Source organism: Corvus brachyrhynchos, unplaced genomic scaffold (assembly GCF_000691975.1).
Source record: "Corvus brachyrhynchos isolate BGI_N302 unplaced genomic scaffold, ASM69197v1 scaffold32, whole genome shotgun sequence".
NCBI lineage: Eukaryota > Metazoa > Chordata > Aves > Passeriformes > Corvidae > Corvus > Corvus brachyrhynchos.
The window spans coordinates 345,961-361,514 of NW_008237919.1; the positions used below are offsets into that span (position 1 = coordinate 345,961).

A 15,554-nucleotide genomic window follows, 5' to 3' on the forward strand; every position below is an offset into this window, starting at 1 on the left:
CACAAACACACACTGAAAGATTCTCTATTTTAATGATCCCATCTTTTAGCATCACACAGATGTGCACATCTTTCACAGGATGCCAGTACGGATCACTATAATGTGATTTTACTTCTACCCAGTGTTTCTGGGCATGGGAACCAACACAATTTGCACTTGGCACAGAAACAAATGGGGCCATTTGACACATCAGAGCTGTCATTACTGGATTTCTGACAATAGGTAAGTGATTCTGCTGAAACACATAGCTAATTTATAAGACAAACACCTATGTTATTGTTCTGTAGACCTTCAGAATTACTTACTAACATTGGAAGGTCAAACAGACAAGGCAGTTATTCATAGGTACTGACTAGTCACAGCTTTCCACTTTTTCTTCTTCTCATGAAAGAAGCCCAAAAATGGTAGCAAAATTTTTTGGAATATGCCTTTTTTTTTTTTTTTCCATTTACCTGCAAGACAGGGTATATATATTGATATATACGCCACTTTGAAGAAATGTCATAGCATGGAAAGGTCTTGGAATATTTATTTTTATCTTTCTATGGGTTTCTTCAGTACATGAAAAGTTACACTTAAAGGTCTGAATTTCCAAAGGCATCTTGCATCAGGGAGGGAAACATTCATCTTATGTTAAGCCATAGCATTTTTCTGACATCAAACTTCTAAAATTCAGGAAATTAATATGCAGGTGTATCATAAACAGAATTGCATAGCAAAACTCAGATTTCTGATAGCAAAATCAAGTTCCTGATACATCTGGAGGATAATTATTTAGCAGGACACAGTCCATATGTATTTAAATGCTTAGTCATAATACATTCCATATATGTGGAACAGTACACTACTTGAAAATACTCACCTTGCCAGTGAGATTCGTGCTCGTTGGCCTCCACTCAGAATGATTCCACCTTCACCCAGCAGTGTATAATCTTTGTCTGGGAACTTGGAAATATCCTGTTAACAATTTTTTTTAAGAATCAGAATTTTCCATATCCACGAAACTCAAGCAACAGACTGGATGGAAGCATAGTGTGCAGTCATGTACAGACAGGTTGGATAGCAGTTGTAAGAAAAAAAAAAAGTCCCACAGAGGTTTATTTATTTCATTTGTTTATGTAATCAGAAATGGTGATAAGAGAAACATATCACTCTATTGCAGAAAGCAATCATGAGATGCAAGATCTTAAGACAAATATTTGTCCAAATACTAATCTCCATAAAAGCAAGGAATGAACCTTCATACAATGTCAATCCAAGATAGTAACTGCTCAAGTGCTCTGTCAAGTAATGATAAATGCACTTGCTGCTGAAGTTAAGGAGAGCAAGAAGCAAACTCTGTTTCTGAGCTCTTCAAAACCCAGAGAAATATATATTTCAGGCAGGTTCATTAAAAAAGGCTTGACTAAATTCCTAGCCAGGAATGCTCGAGGTTTGCAAAAGGTTTGGGAACCAAGTTCCACTGCTTGGGCCGTAAGTTACTTAGAACTCATAACTATGTTAAAAACAAATCTTTAGCCAGGGGTAAAAGCAGAAAATACCATTTCACTCTCATATGAGACACAGAAAGGAGAAAAGGAGACTCTTGTGTCCTACTGGCAGGGGTAGACAAAAATTTTCTTGAGAGGAGTACTTTTAGCTCTGAAATTCATAATGCATGCAAACCACAGAAATTCATGGAAGTGGAGACAAGCAGACAGGAGAATGGCTTGTGTGCCTGAAGGCTGTCTAGTCTTTCTACTTCTAGAGTTGCTCTAACAAAAAATATTAATTCTGCCTTCAAGCCTTACCGGACCTACATCCATAAGGCAATACAGTGACACCACTATCACTATGGTGGAGGTAGTTTCAAGGGACTTTTCCCAGAAACACAGGCTGGATGAGCTTCCTGTGCCTCATGGCACCTAGGCCTCCAGGGGATACAACTTCAGGGCAGTTTGTCATGCAGTGAGTGGGAATCCCTGACTATGCCAGGAGGTCCCAGGGCCTGTGATCACTGCCCAGCAGCACCATACTGCCTGTGCACATCTTCCCATTCCCAAGGCAGGGATCCCCCACAGCCAAGGAAGCTGACTGAGGCATCCAGTACCTGACAAAACCATCTCCAGTGTTCTCATGCACCACACATATTCTCTTTTCAGCGCAGCTTTTGGGGGGAAAAAGTGGTATGCATTATCCATCAAAATCTGAGCTTCTGAGAGCAATCTTTAGGCCGTGCTTTGGAAGGGGTATCCTGTTTTGGGGTCTCATCCCCCAGGCAGCCATGAGGCAGACAGGAACTCAGCTGTCTGCATGCCCTCTGCAGCACCCACAGAAATCCTATGGCTTCTGGACTGGAAGATACCCGAAGCACTGTCAGGGCAATACTACCTGGGATTCTAAGTTGAGCTGCTCTCTGTAAGTTTGTATTTCATACAAAGCCAGATACAATCCAATTTTGATGACTCCTGCTGTGATTTTGATGGTTGGTCACTCTCTGTTGGGCAACCTATTGGCATTCCAGGCCTCTGAGGTTTTGCAAAATAAATAAATAAATAAATAAAAGTCCTTCCAAAAAATGTTTCCTTCTTCCTCCCCTGCAAATTGCCCTGACCTCAGGAACAGAGTGAACAATGCTGTTCAGACCTGGAACAGTGACAGATGAAGGGTCCAGCCACTTAAGAGCTAGAAATTCACTGCCTGGTCTGTCAGGAAATGGGAGATTCTCAAAAACTCTTTAATTTGATAATAGCATTTACTTCCTGACTTAGAGGATTTTGACCTTAAAATCAAGATGCTCCCATGTATGGAAAATCTATTGCAGGTGATTTTTAAATTATTCTTACGTTAACTAGTTATTTCCCTCTTGTAAAAGGAGTCACACAAGCAAATCCCTGTCACTAACATAACAGCTCAAGTATGTGCTGAAAGAGGAATGTGCCAGCAATAGTTTTTAAGAAAAATTTTCTGAATGTGACAAAAACACCTTCCTATAGGTCATGAAGTATTTAGAGATAACAAGTGAAATTCTGGCATAAAATGTTTTCCAGCATTTATTTGAGACAACCTGGTCAGATCACTTGTGGTCACATTATGTGTGCAGGAGTCATGTTATTCATCTGTAACTTTGGCATTAACATAGGGATTTGCACGGTTAAATATCCAGATCTCTAAGCTGATTTCAGCTCTTTCCCATTTCTACCAGTACTGCAGCCTGTAATGGTGCTGGTGCCCTTGCTGTTTCCTGGTTTTACTCCTTCCCAAAAAATCCAGGGGAAGAACTGGGCCCAGCATGTCTTCTCCTGCAAACAGGGTAAAATCCTAGCTCTACTGAAATTCATTCCAGGGCTCCCATTGCTTTAAATGGTAGTGGGATTTCATCAGATATATTTCTTTGCAGGTGTGTCAACATGGAATTTTAATCAGACTTTTAATGAGTTCCCCTTCTGCTCTCCTCTACCCTTCACCTCAAGATAATATATGGCATGGAACAGACAAAGAACTTTTCAGGCTGTAATTATAACAATTAAAAACTGTTTAGTAATTTCTTCCAAAGGCGTAAACAAAGTAATGAAGTCCAATAGACACACAATGCTATTTGTTGGAACATGCATGACCTATTGTAAAAAAGTACGTAGGGCCAGTCCAAATACATCCTTGCTGTCATTTTATGCAGGAAGTGAAATCAAGCCAGGGACAAACCTAATGTAATGATGCTGAACGGCACAAGACTCAGCATATTAATGAAGTAGCCACTGGATTTTCTTTAACATATCTGTTTCTAAATGCTTAAATTGAGAAACCTGTTGGTAACTATTCATACATGAAAACCCCTACAGATCCCACAGACATTAATTACTTTTGCGGATGCTTCTAATATCAGATGCTAAAAAAATCTCAAATTGCACACTCAAGGAGAAGGTACCCTTTTTAATAGCTATTTGCATTTTTTGCAGTGTAAATGCCATATTATCTACCTCAGCAGCAAAGGGATGGCCCTCATAATACCTTCAGGCTTGATAAAGAAGAATACAGCCAGAATAGCTTCAGGATGAACAGGAAATATGGGCTTGTTATTAAAAAAGGAAACTCCAGAATGGACTTCACACTCCAAGTCTTTTTCTGTAGAGATTAATTGCTATCAGAATAATTTGATAAATCATTAGCAACAATGAAGATAATAAAGCATGACAGAGAACAGTCTCTAAGAACCAAGAGTTGCTTAGTATATCCAAAGTTACTCAAACTGCCCAAGAGGTTCTAATTATAGTACCTGAGTATTTTATTTATGTGACTTCTTTTTCTTCCTTAAATTTGTCCTTAATTATGTGGGGTTTGATCATCTCTCTTCTGCTTTCCCTCATAAAAGACAAAACAGTCATGAAACTGATGGAACAGAGCAGCAGTCTTGACTCTGCATTTCATCTTCACTCTATTTCAGTTCTCTGTTTCACTTCTGTTTTTATTACAGTCACCTCTACAGTCATCTCTATCCCCTCCCTTTTCTTCATTGCCATTAACATTGTTCACTGCTACCAAAGTAGTCCCTTTTTCATCATCATCATCATCTTTTCTCTGTGTATTAGAGAAACTGCCTCTGAATACACTTTGCCATTCCTTTTCTGTAGACTGACTATTTGCACTAAATTTGAAGAAAAATACTGAAATCTTTATTGCATAAAAAGCTGAATACAAGTTAAGCAGAAGAAGCACCAGGGGTTTCAAGCAGGAGTTGCAATACCATTCCACTCTATGTCATAATTTTTCTCTTTAGTTATAATGGGAAAATTAACTGCTACCTACTTTCTCACTAACATGATTATTTGTGTACTTCCAAGCAATCATATTCAATTCTAATATACCATTGAGGTAGAAATGTAACTGAAACAGACCTCTGGATCTGAATTCAGTGATTACTAAAAATCTTTAGGTAACAAACAAGAAATGTCATTCTGCAGAAAGTATAGCTTTCCTTTGTCCTGATTTTCAGAAAATAAATAATGTTGGAAATAAGACGGATAAGAACTAAACTGAAAAACTTGAATTTTTAAAGTTTTGAAATCAAGGCTTGTGTTCCAGACTCATACCTACCACAGAACACTTCTATGATTTTTTAAAAGATGAATTTTCAATAATTTCTCGTATCTTGGCTTTTAGGTAACCAGCCTGAATATACTTGAATCCTCATTTTCCTGGGAATGAAGCCAGAAAACCAGATTTCTTTAAAGTATTTCAAATCAGGTTTCTTTAAAATTTTATTTTATTTAGGTCACTCTCTTCTCTCTCCCTGTGATTCCATAAGCCAAGGCTACTGTTAGACTTTAGCTGAACCTTTTTGAAGGATTCATGATCCAAAAGCATAAGCTTTGTTTTTGCAACAGTTTGTGACCTTGAACAGAGTGTCAGGCTCACCCAAAACTCACATGAATGCTGGCAAAACTTGCTTTCTCTGTGGTGAAATATTTCCGTGGAACAGATTTTTGAAACATGAAGTAGTCAGTGCACTGCATGTGGGTAGGTTAAACGCAGGGTAAGAGAATTAAATATGATTCCAGAAAAGACACAGAAGATAGGACAACATCCAAGGTAATCAGTCCAGAGCCCGGTACCTAAGACAGGGAAAGGGGTGGAGAGAGCTGTCTTGACTGAAACAGGTTTTTAATTAAACTATATCAACAGAGAACATTGCCAGGGGGGTCTGTTATACATATTTATGTGATCACTGATAAACCTCTTGAAGTCAGTGCATTTGGGAGTTTGTCTCTAATTGAAATGTTCCCCTGCTATAACTTCCACCCAGCAAACTCACTGTGTCTGCAGCTTCACAGCTGACCTGCCAATGATTTTGAGCCACAGACAAGAATTTCAAGTAGCAGAGTCTGCATATGCCAGTGGATCACACCAGTGTAGAGTGGAAAAAGCATAAAGGTAGCCAGCTTTTTACCCCCATGTCTGAGATGCAATGGTGGGAGGTTTGGTAGTGGGAGGTTTGACATGGTGCTGATAACACCAAGTTTGTGGGTTGAGTCCCCGTATGGGCTTAAGAGTTGGACTCGATGATCCTTGTGGGTCCCTTCCAACTCAGAATATTCTGTGAATCTGTGACATATTATGTGTACTTTCTGTCTGAAAGAGGCATTTATACTCTTTTAGCTGTTTATATTAAGATGTGATAAACTTCACCTCGACAGTGGCTCTCCCCATCTGTGAAGACAAGTCAAGTCACTTGCTCTCACATAATTATACTGTGGAAGTGTATCTGATTAAATAACCAAGCTAACACTTTATACCCTCTTGTAGAGAATTACATACCACAAAGCACTCTGTTCTGGACTTGAACCCTTGATTGTTCCTCTCTTCCCCACACTTTTTAACCTGCAAATTTCCCTTGTGAAAACAAGGCTCAAAATCAGGGCACAAAGTATTTTACTCACTGACATAATAACCTCTCTACACCTACTGATGTAGTCATGTGACAAAAAACCCAAACCAAAACAAAACCGAAACCCAAACCAACCAACCAACCAACCCACCCAAAATCAACACAGATAAAAGGCGTTGGAGCAGTACAGTGGGATGCAAGGACGTGTTTCCGTTTTGGGGTATCCTTGACACTGCAGTGAACTTCTCACCCAGGGACAGACATCATCTTTTGCAAGGAGACTTTGAACACACAGGAACACAAACCTGGGATTGGCCTATTGACTGTCTCTTTCTGTAGTTAATCTTTCCATAATCTAGTTATTAGATGAAAATGAATCTCCTGCACTCCCTGTAAACCCGGCTCCACAGAATGTAGCCACAAATTTCTTTAGTACTACTATAGAGTTCAATTTCACACGGAAACACTTCCTCTATTTGCATGCCGTGTTAAACATTACATTCATGAGCAGCTGGTGTCTCTCAAATCAGAACATGTGTTTACTTAGAGAGTGGTAATCTCTCAAAGGTAGTTTGCCATTATGTGTTTATGGCCTCTTAGGTAACTGCTGAAGGATCAAATGAATTAACTAGGTGGAAAAATATCTATCTTATATAACAGAAAGGTAAAACTGGAAGTCATGGAAGTATGGCTTCAAAACTCATGAACTACGGGACCCACTCAAATGTGATATGATGCTTGTTTATTTTTAAACACGAATAACTATAACAGGCCTGCTTCTGTAGTCTTGACTGGAGGAATGCCTTTTCTTAGGATGAGTTTGTTCAATGTTAACAGCATTTAAACATGAAAATTCCTGTTTCAACTGTCCAAAGGTTTTGACTTTTTAACTTATCAAGTGCTAACATCAAACAAAAATCCCATACCCTGCATACAGCAGGCTATTAATACTGATTTTTCAACCTTACCTTGATTCTGAAAATCAAGTCACATTCCTGTCCCATTTTTCATAACATGAGTAAAAAGGATTTTGCAAACCAAATTACCCCCTACAAATTAAATATTACAAATTTCCATTTATATTCATGTTATCCCTGCCATTACATTAATACAACCTCCAATTAATATAACCCTTAGGGAAGTCATACTTTTAGAATTACTTCAAATTTAGTGGCAAGTTTCCACAGACATACAAACTCAGGAAGTTCACATCTCTCAGTAGCTTTTACTATATACTTCGTCCTTAACTTGAAGTGTTGCCAAAAGTTCACGCTCTCTTGCTATAATTTTTTATTATGAATGTGGTGAAAGGTACTTGATAAAAAGGGTAAACCACTTCGTCAAAAGTGCTGCTGAGGCACTTATTCATCTTATCTTACTTTTTGAGTACCTTGAAACTTGCCTATGGGGACTGCCTTTAGAAAATGCACTCAGAATCCATACCTATTACATCTTCTCTCTATTATATCATGCCAACATAAGACTTCAGAGGTAATACCCATAAACTCAGAAGTACTCTCATTAAAAGAATTAATTTCATAAAAGCTTCTAAATAAAGGACAAATGGTAATGACTACTGATCTGTGCTGGAATGGTTTAATCTAGGAGGTGAATGCCTTCAGTTTCTTATTTGCTTACTGGGACCTTAATTTTAGAAGACATATTAAATTAGGCACTCATCCTGCTTTCTTGCTTGCTAAAATAATCACTGTTTCTCCAGAAAAGGAAAAAAGAGCAAGGAAGCAGTGGAGAAGGAACAGGTAGCCCTTATCCTATGCATCTTGAAAACTTTTTACTGTGATGTTTCACATAATGTATCATGTAATTTAAATGTATTGACATTCCCTTGAGCTCAGCATCACACAAAAATATGGGCCATGTCTACACACAACTTACATGTCATTGCAGTCATATTCAGTGTGTGCTAGGCTTTTGGAAAGAATTTTTGCCAGTAAGGCTGTTTCTTTTGGATATCAAGAACATTAATGTCGCTCTTAATTACAGTCCCTTTATCTCAACTCCAAAGCAGTCTTTTTTGTTCTTTCACCTTTTACTGCTTTTCTCTTAACATCTTCCCATTTACAAACTGCAGACTACAACATAGTAAAACATGATTTTAACTCCTCTGATGCCCTACCTACTCTGAAAGGAAAAATATAATCAAGAAATGTAATTGTAATCCAGTTCTGAATAATTTTAGACATATAAAACAAGCTACACTACCATAAAAAATATACATAAAAAGAGAAGTTTAAAAAGTACCCTTAGGCATACTTTCTCTGATGCATGGAGATGCAGTTGAGAACCCTCCTGATGATTCTTCAGTATTATGTACCTGTACAGTGACATCCTGAAATTATGAGAAGCAGTGGTACTTAGATCTAACAAACTTCCCTCACTGAACCTTCAATGCATGACTGTATTTCATTATGGATCATTTCAGCAGCTTGGATCTCATACACTCAGATAGGGTTGCACTGTGGTGTCCCTTGCCTTTGCTATCCCCATGTCCCAGAGAATGCTACAGAGAAGAGCTGTGAGGACCAGGGACCATGAATGAAACCGATGACACTCTACTGCTGTCACATGTGTCATCAAGTGGGACTACACTCTGAGGAGCACCATTAAAACACACGCTTCCCACACGTAGACTCAAAACAGTGTCTACTGCACGACGATTCCCTGCATCTGACCACCCGGTCACGCACCTGTGTCAGGGGCGTTGGGCGAGAAAACAGCCGCACCATGCATGAAAAAAAGGATGCTTGAGAGACACGTACACACTAATTAAGCTTGTAAACTCAGGCAGAGACTGACATCCTAGTGCATTGTGCCCTACACCAACACACTGTCAAACTATCTTGGCGTAGTATTATGAGGTATGCAGATCTCCAATATATCATAACAATTTTCTTTTTAATCTTCACCTTCTGTTTCACATTACATCATGAACAGGTACAATGGCACAACTGGAAGGTAGGTGAATTGCATCAAGGCAACAAGACTAAGAAGCTGAAGAGAGAAATCTCTTAAGAGAGTTAAGGAAGTACAGATGTAGCTACCTGAACTACTTGGACCAAAATATGTCCCATTTCAGCACTCTAAATTGCTATAAAATTATGTAAGCTCATAAAAGAAATAAAAGAAAATCCTTTTGTTGCTCACAGTTTCACTGCTTTTCAGTAACATTTTTTGTGATTAATCAAAATTAACTGGAGAAGAAATCATCTTTTTAACCTTCCTTTTGATGGCTCCATACACAAATAGAACAAAAAGTAAAGCTGTTGGAATATCTTTTAGAACAACATAACAAATTCTTCCATTCAAGAAAAACACACCAAAGCAAACCCGTTGTTTAGGTAATGGCTGACATAAACAGATTTGACATTCTCTACAACTTTACAGAATAAAAATCTAACATAAAACACATTCTAACCTCTGAATAAAGATCTAATTTCCCATACAGGGAAAATTCTATTCTTGGACACCTAAATGTATGTAAAGCTCTGGGAAATACCTACTTGCACTTTCCATCTTTCATAATTACTTAGAGATAAATTTACTTTGCATACTTACCAACTCTAAAGAGGCTGTAAGTGATAACTCCTTAGTAAATTAACTACGTACCAGTCAAAAAAGTCAGGCAGGAGAATGTAGCACTGACTTTTGTGGAAGTTCTCATACACCCCAAATTATTTAAGTTACAACTCTGTGATATCATTTGCATATCTCTATAGACCTAAACCAAAGTGGAAAGCACCTTGTATGACATTACCAAGCTTCAGCATCCTGTTCTGCTGCAAACAAGAGCAGGCTACTCACTGTGTGTCTGGAAGCCTCAAAGCCACGTAAATCGTATTATGTGACCCACACAGAGTAACCTGCAGCATTTTATTGGCGCTAATAAAAAAGAAGGGGAAAAGACATCAAATTTAGGCTAGATCTTCAGTTTGCTTCCTCTATACGTTGAGGGTGGAAATGACAAAGTAAAGGGGGCATTTCACAGGTATGTTACTTTTTGCCTTACTAACACATCTATTTGTCCACTGAGTCAAAGAAGATGCCTTTGCATTCCAAAAAGGTTTTGGTGAGTATGGAGCTTGGAAATAAGTTGGACTTAGCCATTGTTAAGAGCTGTATGTTAACTGACTTGGAGCATACACGCAATAAGGAAATAAACTCTCTTGTATCACCAATCCTTTGTTTCTTAAGGGTTCCACATAAGAACTAGACTCAGCAGGCCTGCTTTTAGGTGGAATATATAACTACCTAGAAAGGTTGCAGAGTAGGGGGCAGAGTGAACTCAGGCAAAAACCCTTTGGTTTCTCCTTTCTGAAGAAGGAGAACAAACACACACACCCAATTCCAATGCAAAGCACTAACATAATAAACCCCGAAAAGGTTGCACTGGGGAATAAACAGGGAATTAGTATTTGAAACCCATCCTTCAATCTGCCATACTGAGTCTTGCTTGGTAATACATGAAAGCTAACAAGACAAGAAAGCATAATAATAGCAATGCATTTGGCATTCTTCCAGACTATTCTGACTTCTCTTCAGGCCAGCCCAATTTATTCAATCCAGAAGAAAAAAAAAGTATCAAACCCGATCTCAAATAATAAGCCCTGCTAGGAAGTGAAGCATATCATTCTGCACAGAGCTGCACCAACACTGATGAAAGCTGGCTTGATTGAGCCTGCTTGGAGAACAAAGGAGCTGCAGCCTGCTGAGACACTGAGCCATCCCATGACCACTGAGACACCAAGCTGTCCCACCAGCACTGAGGCACTGAGTCACCATTAATCACCTGCTGCTCTAGGAAGGACCTGGATTGGGAAGCCTCCTTGAGCAAGGGCAGTTTTGAACTGCTGAAGCCAGCTGTTTCTTGGAGCTTTGGCATTAACTACAACTTTCACAACTGGGGTTAAGGACAAGTCTTCAGAAAGCTTGACACAGAAGTAGTTAATTCTCCTGTCTTGAGGAGCTTCCAAAGAGAATTCCAGCAAACTAAATTAAAAATCCAAACATAAGCTGTTATGGCCAGAAACATATAGGAAAATATTACTTCAGTGCTTAACTATACCCTGCTCTGAAATAAAATGCAGTAACCTTATCTTATTTTCAAGCAGACTGGCTATAGTGTCTTGCTTTACTGGTGCTAAGGAAAAATCTCTTTCACTATGTGGCCTAAAGAAAAATCCTATTCAGCACAGTTAAATATTTACTGTTTCTATTTGCATATTACAGGCAAAATCTTAAGGCATAGCAAAGTTTGCAAAGGTTTCAAATACTGGCTCCTTTTGTATCTTGCCATGTGAAAAATATATTTTCCTATACTACCCTCTGTCAACATGAAATACATACAAAGACATTTTAATGTGATTGTACTCATTGTGGGCTACACGTCATATAAGGATCGATCCTGAAATTATTTCCAGTGTAAGAACTTTTAGTGTATACACAGAAAACATCCCAACTTTCCACTAAATAATGCAGATGTGACAAAGAAGATGTGTCACAAGAAATGTGACAAAAAATTGTAGGAATAATATATTTGTACATAATTTCTTCAACATCAGTGTGTTTACTCAGTTTTTTAACTAGCAAGGAAGGCTGAGAAAGCAGACACCATATAATATCTGAGACAGCTTACTTAGCTTCTGTTGTGTAAACCACCATAACTGTCAGTGTCAGTGTCTCTCCAAGCAGCTGGCAACAAGATGACTTGTAATTCCACAAAATTGGCATGCCAGGCTGAGTTCCTTAAATCTCAGAAATTTCTCACCTAGCCCCATTCCCTGACTTTTTCTTTGGGGTTTTTCACTTGGGTTGGGTCACAGGTCTTAAAAGTCCTAGATGACTAACCTCTTCTAATTGACAGGCTTTGATGACACTCCTGTAGCGGTATTCATCATAAGATACACCAAAAATTATGTTTTCTTTTATTGTTCCAGGCATGATCCAGGACACCTGAGGTGAAAAGGATATCCTTCCACTGTGTTTAATTTTACCCTGCGAAGGCTCCAATTCTCCCATTATCAACATCAGAAGAGAAGTCTGAAAAAATATTAACATTTGATTAGTATGTCAGAGATCTCCACAACAAAGGAATGTTGAACAAAGTCAGAATCACTCTGCTAAGTCACTTAAATGGCATATTTGTCTTGTCAAGAGTGTTCCTGCAAGTACTGATTTAGTTCAAATGGCAGTTAGTGAAGATTTTCATGATACATGTGATTCTGAAAGGCCTCTAATATGAGAGAAACTTAATTTAATAAACGATAAAAATTGTGTAAGATATCTTGTAAAAAAGGCATTTTATGTCATTTTAATGAAGCTATCAATAATTTTACAAGGTGAAAATCTATCTGTGAAACACATACAGACAGAAGGTACTAGTATTTATAGAGAATGCTATTTGATTTTTCCCATTATCAGTGACTATTTTGTTTGCTCTTTGTACAACATAATTCATGTTTAACATTTTGCTAGTGCTCATAAGTATTTTATCTGTATTGCCTTGAAAAATGCAATTTCTTTGTGTAAGTATATACAGTTGCTCAGTATGATCTGAATTTTCCTCTGCAACTCATTTACGTGAATGCATGACCTAAATATATTTACTATTTCCCTCCATAAAAGAATTGATTGCAATTTCAGTACTGACATGTTATAATTTCAAAGTTAATCAGTAGCTTGTAGTAACCTTGTCACACATCATTGGCTACTAGATCAAAGAATAGAATTGAGAAATACACGGAAAGATATGTTACAGAGCCATTGCAGTGGTGTTCTTATCACTAATAAACAGTCAACAAAGTTGGGACGTAACAGCCAAAGATCCAAAAAATCTGTCTAAGTCACAGTTTCATGCTGTCAAACCCAGAGATCCTTTTGCAAGCTATACAATATATTGGGGGAGTCTCATGAGATTCCTTCCATTATACCAGAATCTGATTTTTCCAAAATGCTGAGTAGGAAGTTTCCGATCTTGCAAAGGACAGCCGCTTGGTATGTTTTGTACACTGTATCTTGTGCCATATAACACAAATTAAAAAACAAAACAAAACCAAAACAAACCCTATCTAATACTGAAGCAATATTAAAGAGCTGATGTCAGGCTTCATACCTGTTATAGATAAAACAGTTGCTCAGACTGTTTCACAGGCCTGACAATTCCTGGAATATACAGTACGGCCTCAAGCAACATGAAGGAACCCTACATTAAGAAGTTGTAAAGGAAGGGCAGTACTTTGTAGGGGGTGGTGAGTGGGAGGTGAACCTTATTCTTTGTAACTTTTTAGATAATATTATAAGGCTTTTATTTTTATTGCCTTGAAAAGTGCAAATTTTTTGGTATGTATATACTCATATAAGCTGTTCAGTGTAATCTGAATTTTCCTCAATTTCTTGTGTAGCAGAATAAAGGAGATATACATATATCCTTCAGCATTTTGTAGTTCACATTTCTATATTACAATTACCAGCATTAGCAATAGCCATAGATAAACTGTTCTGTTAATTCTAAAGTATCACAGTAAAATGCATCTTAATTTATTATCTTGAGAACAATCTCATGTTCTGAGTCTCTTTCTCTTTCTTGTGGGGACCATTACTGAAAAATAAGAAGCCTTGATCATATTGAAATTGATGGGTCCTTTGTCATTGATTCCAACAGACCAAAGATTTTACCCCATGTAAGTAAATGAAATCATAATATTTTCACCTATAACTTGTTAAACAGGAGAAGCATAATGAAAATTTGTTTTAACATTCACATCTCCTCAAAAAACCCAGTGAAGATGAAAGACTCATCTAATTACTTGCTGTTCAAAGTGAATAAGAGTATCACAGTTCAACTCATTCATATTAATGATGTTAATTGGCTGTGTCATCTGCAAACTAAATGCACTGATAACATTTTGGGGTAATAAAATGATGAATAATCTAAACCACAACTTTTCACAGAAAACTGCCAGTTTCAGCAGCATCTCCCCAGGCTTTCACATGGGTCTCAGGAAGCCCAAAGGAGGCACTGTAGGAACCAGAGCTAAGTGATCAGGTACACCACATGTCCAGGGCACACATACCTGGCTATATTCTTGTCAGGCTTGTCAGGTTATGAACTATCTTGTGTTCAAATTTTTCCTTAAAATGTTAGCAAGGCAGGGAAAAAAAAAACTTTCTAGCACACTGAGCCATCTGAATATCTATGCTATATTCTTCATTTTTTTTTAAGGCAGGGAGATTCTCACCCTGAGCCTTAACTTTAGGTTTCAGTCTGCATTACTTCTGTAAAATTTCCTTTTACTTCCAATGGGAAAACATTTTGTCATTAAATTGCTATTACCTTATAATTCTGTAACCTTCTATTACAAAAAATATCCAGCAAACTCTATCTCATATTGGCCACAGAATAAAACTTCAAATAACTATTTTAGTGAAACTTGCAGTTTATCCATACTTTTTCCGGCAGCCATCATTTCTGCAGCAAGCACAGGATAATAAGAACACAGTAACAATACAGGTAACAACACAGTATCATTCCTTATAACTATCAGGACTCTTGTTCAACCAGCAGAAGCAAAAATACCTTGCCAGCTCCAGTAGATCCAGAAACAGCTAATAGCTGCCCCTTCTCAATCTTGAAATTTATATCTTGAAGAACAGGAGAGGCATGAAGTGGAAAATTACTGAAGAAGAGATTGCTGTCAGTGCCAGGAGCTTTGCTGTTGTTGTTTTCCTGGTTTGCTTTTACAAACAGCTCTCCAATTCCCTGCAACATACATGGATATGTATCTGATGTACATAAAAAATAAATAAAACATGCATATGCAGAGATGTATATCATAGTATGGATTTATGAAAACATATGAACTTATTTTTCTCATGTTCCTTTGCCTATCAATAAAATACTCATTATATTCTTAAATATTCTTAAATATTTTTCAATGTAGGTACTGGACTTGTGCCTAAATTTGTGGACACAAACAAAATTTGCTTATTATAGAACTGTTTTCCAATGTTTATACATGCCACAGCCTGATCCTGTTTTCAAGCTGGCTTAAATCAGTAATAGCTACTTATTACAGGCCTTAACACTCACTAAAAGGTTTCTTCCAAAGGTTCTCGACTGTGGATAATTTGATACCATGCATTAATTACTTACTAAGTATTCCTTGCCTGCTGAGAT

General features: G+C 37.7%; 1 protein-coding gene across 1 annotated transcript in view; it reads right to left on the reverse strand.

Annotated features, from left to right (window-relative positions):
* Nucleotides 1-15,554, reverse strand: part of CFTR (cystic fibrosis transmembrane conductance regulator) — a 77,793-nt gene that overhangs the window by 44,394 nt on the left and 17,845 nt on the right. Inside the window, exons 9-11 of the mRNA XM_017733084.1 lie at nt 14,955-15,137; nt 12,227-12,418; nt 863-957 (exon numbers count right to left, since the gene is read on the reverse strand). Of these exons, the coding sequence (XP_017588573.1) occupies nt 863-957; nt 12,227-12,418; nt 14,955-15,137 (470 nt within the window). The remainder of the gene's footprint in view (nt 1-862; nt 958-12,226; nt 12,419-14,954; nt 15,138-15,554) is intronic.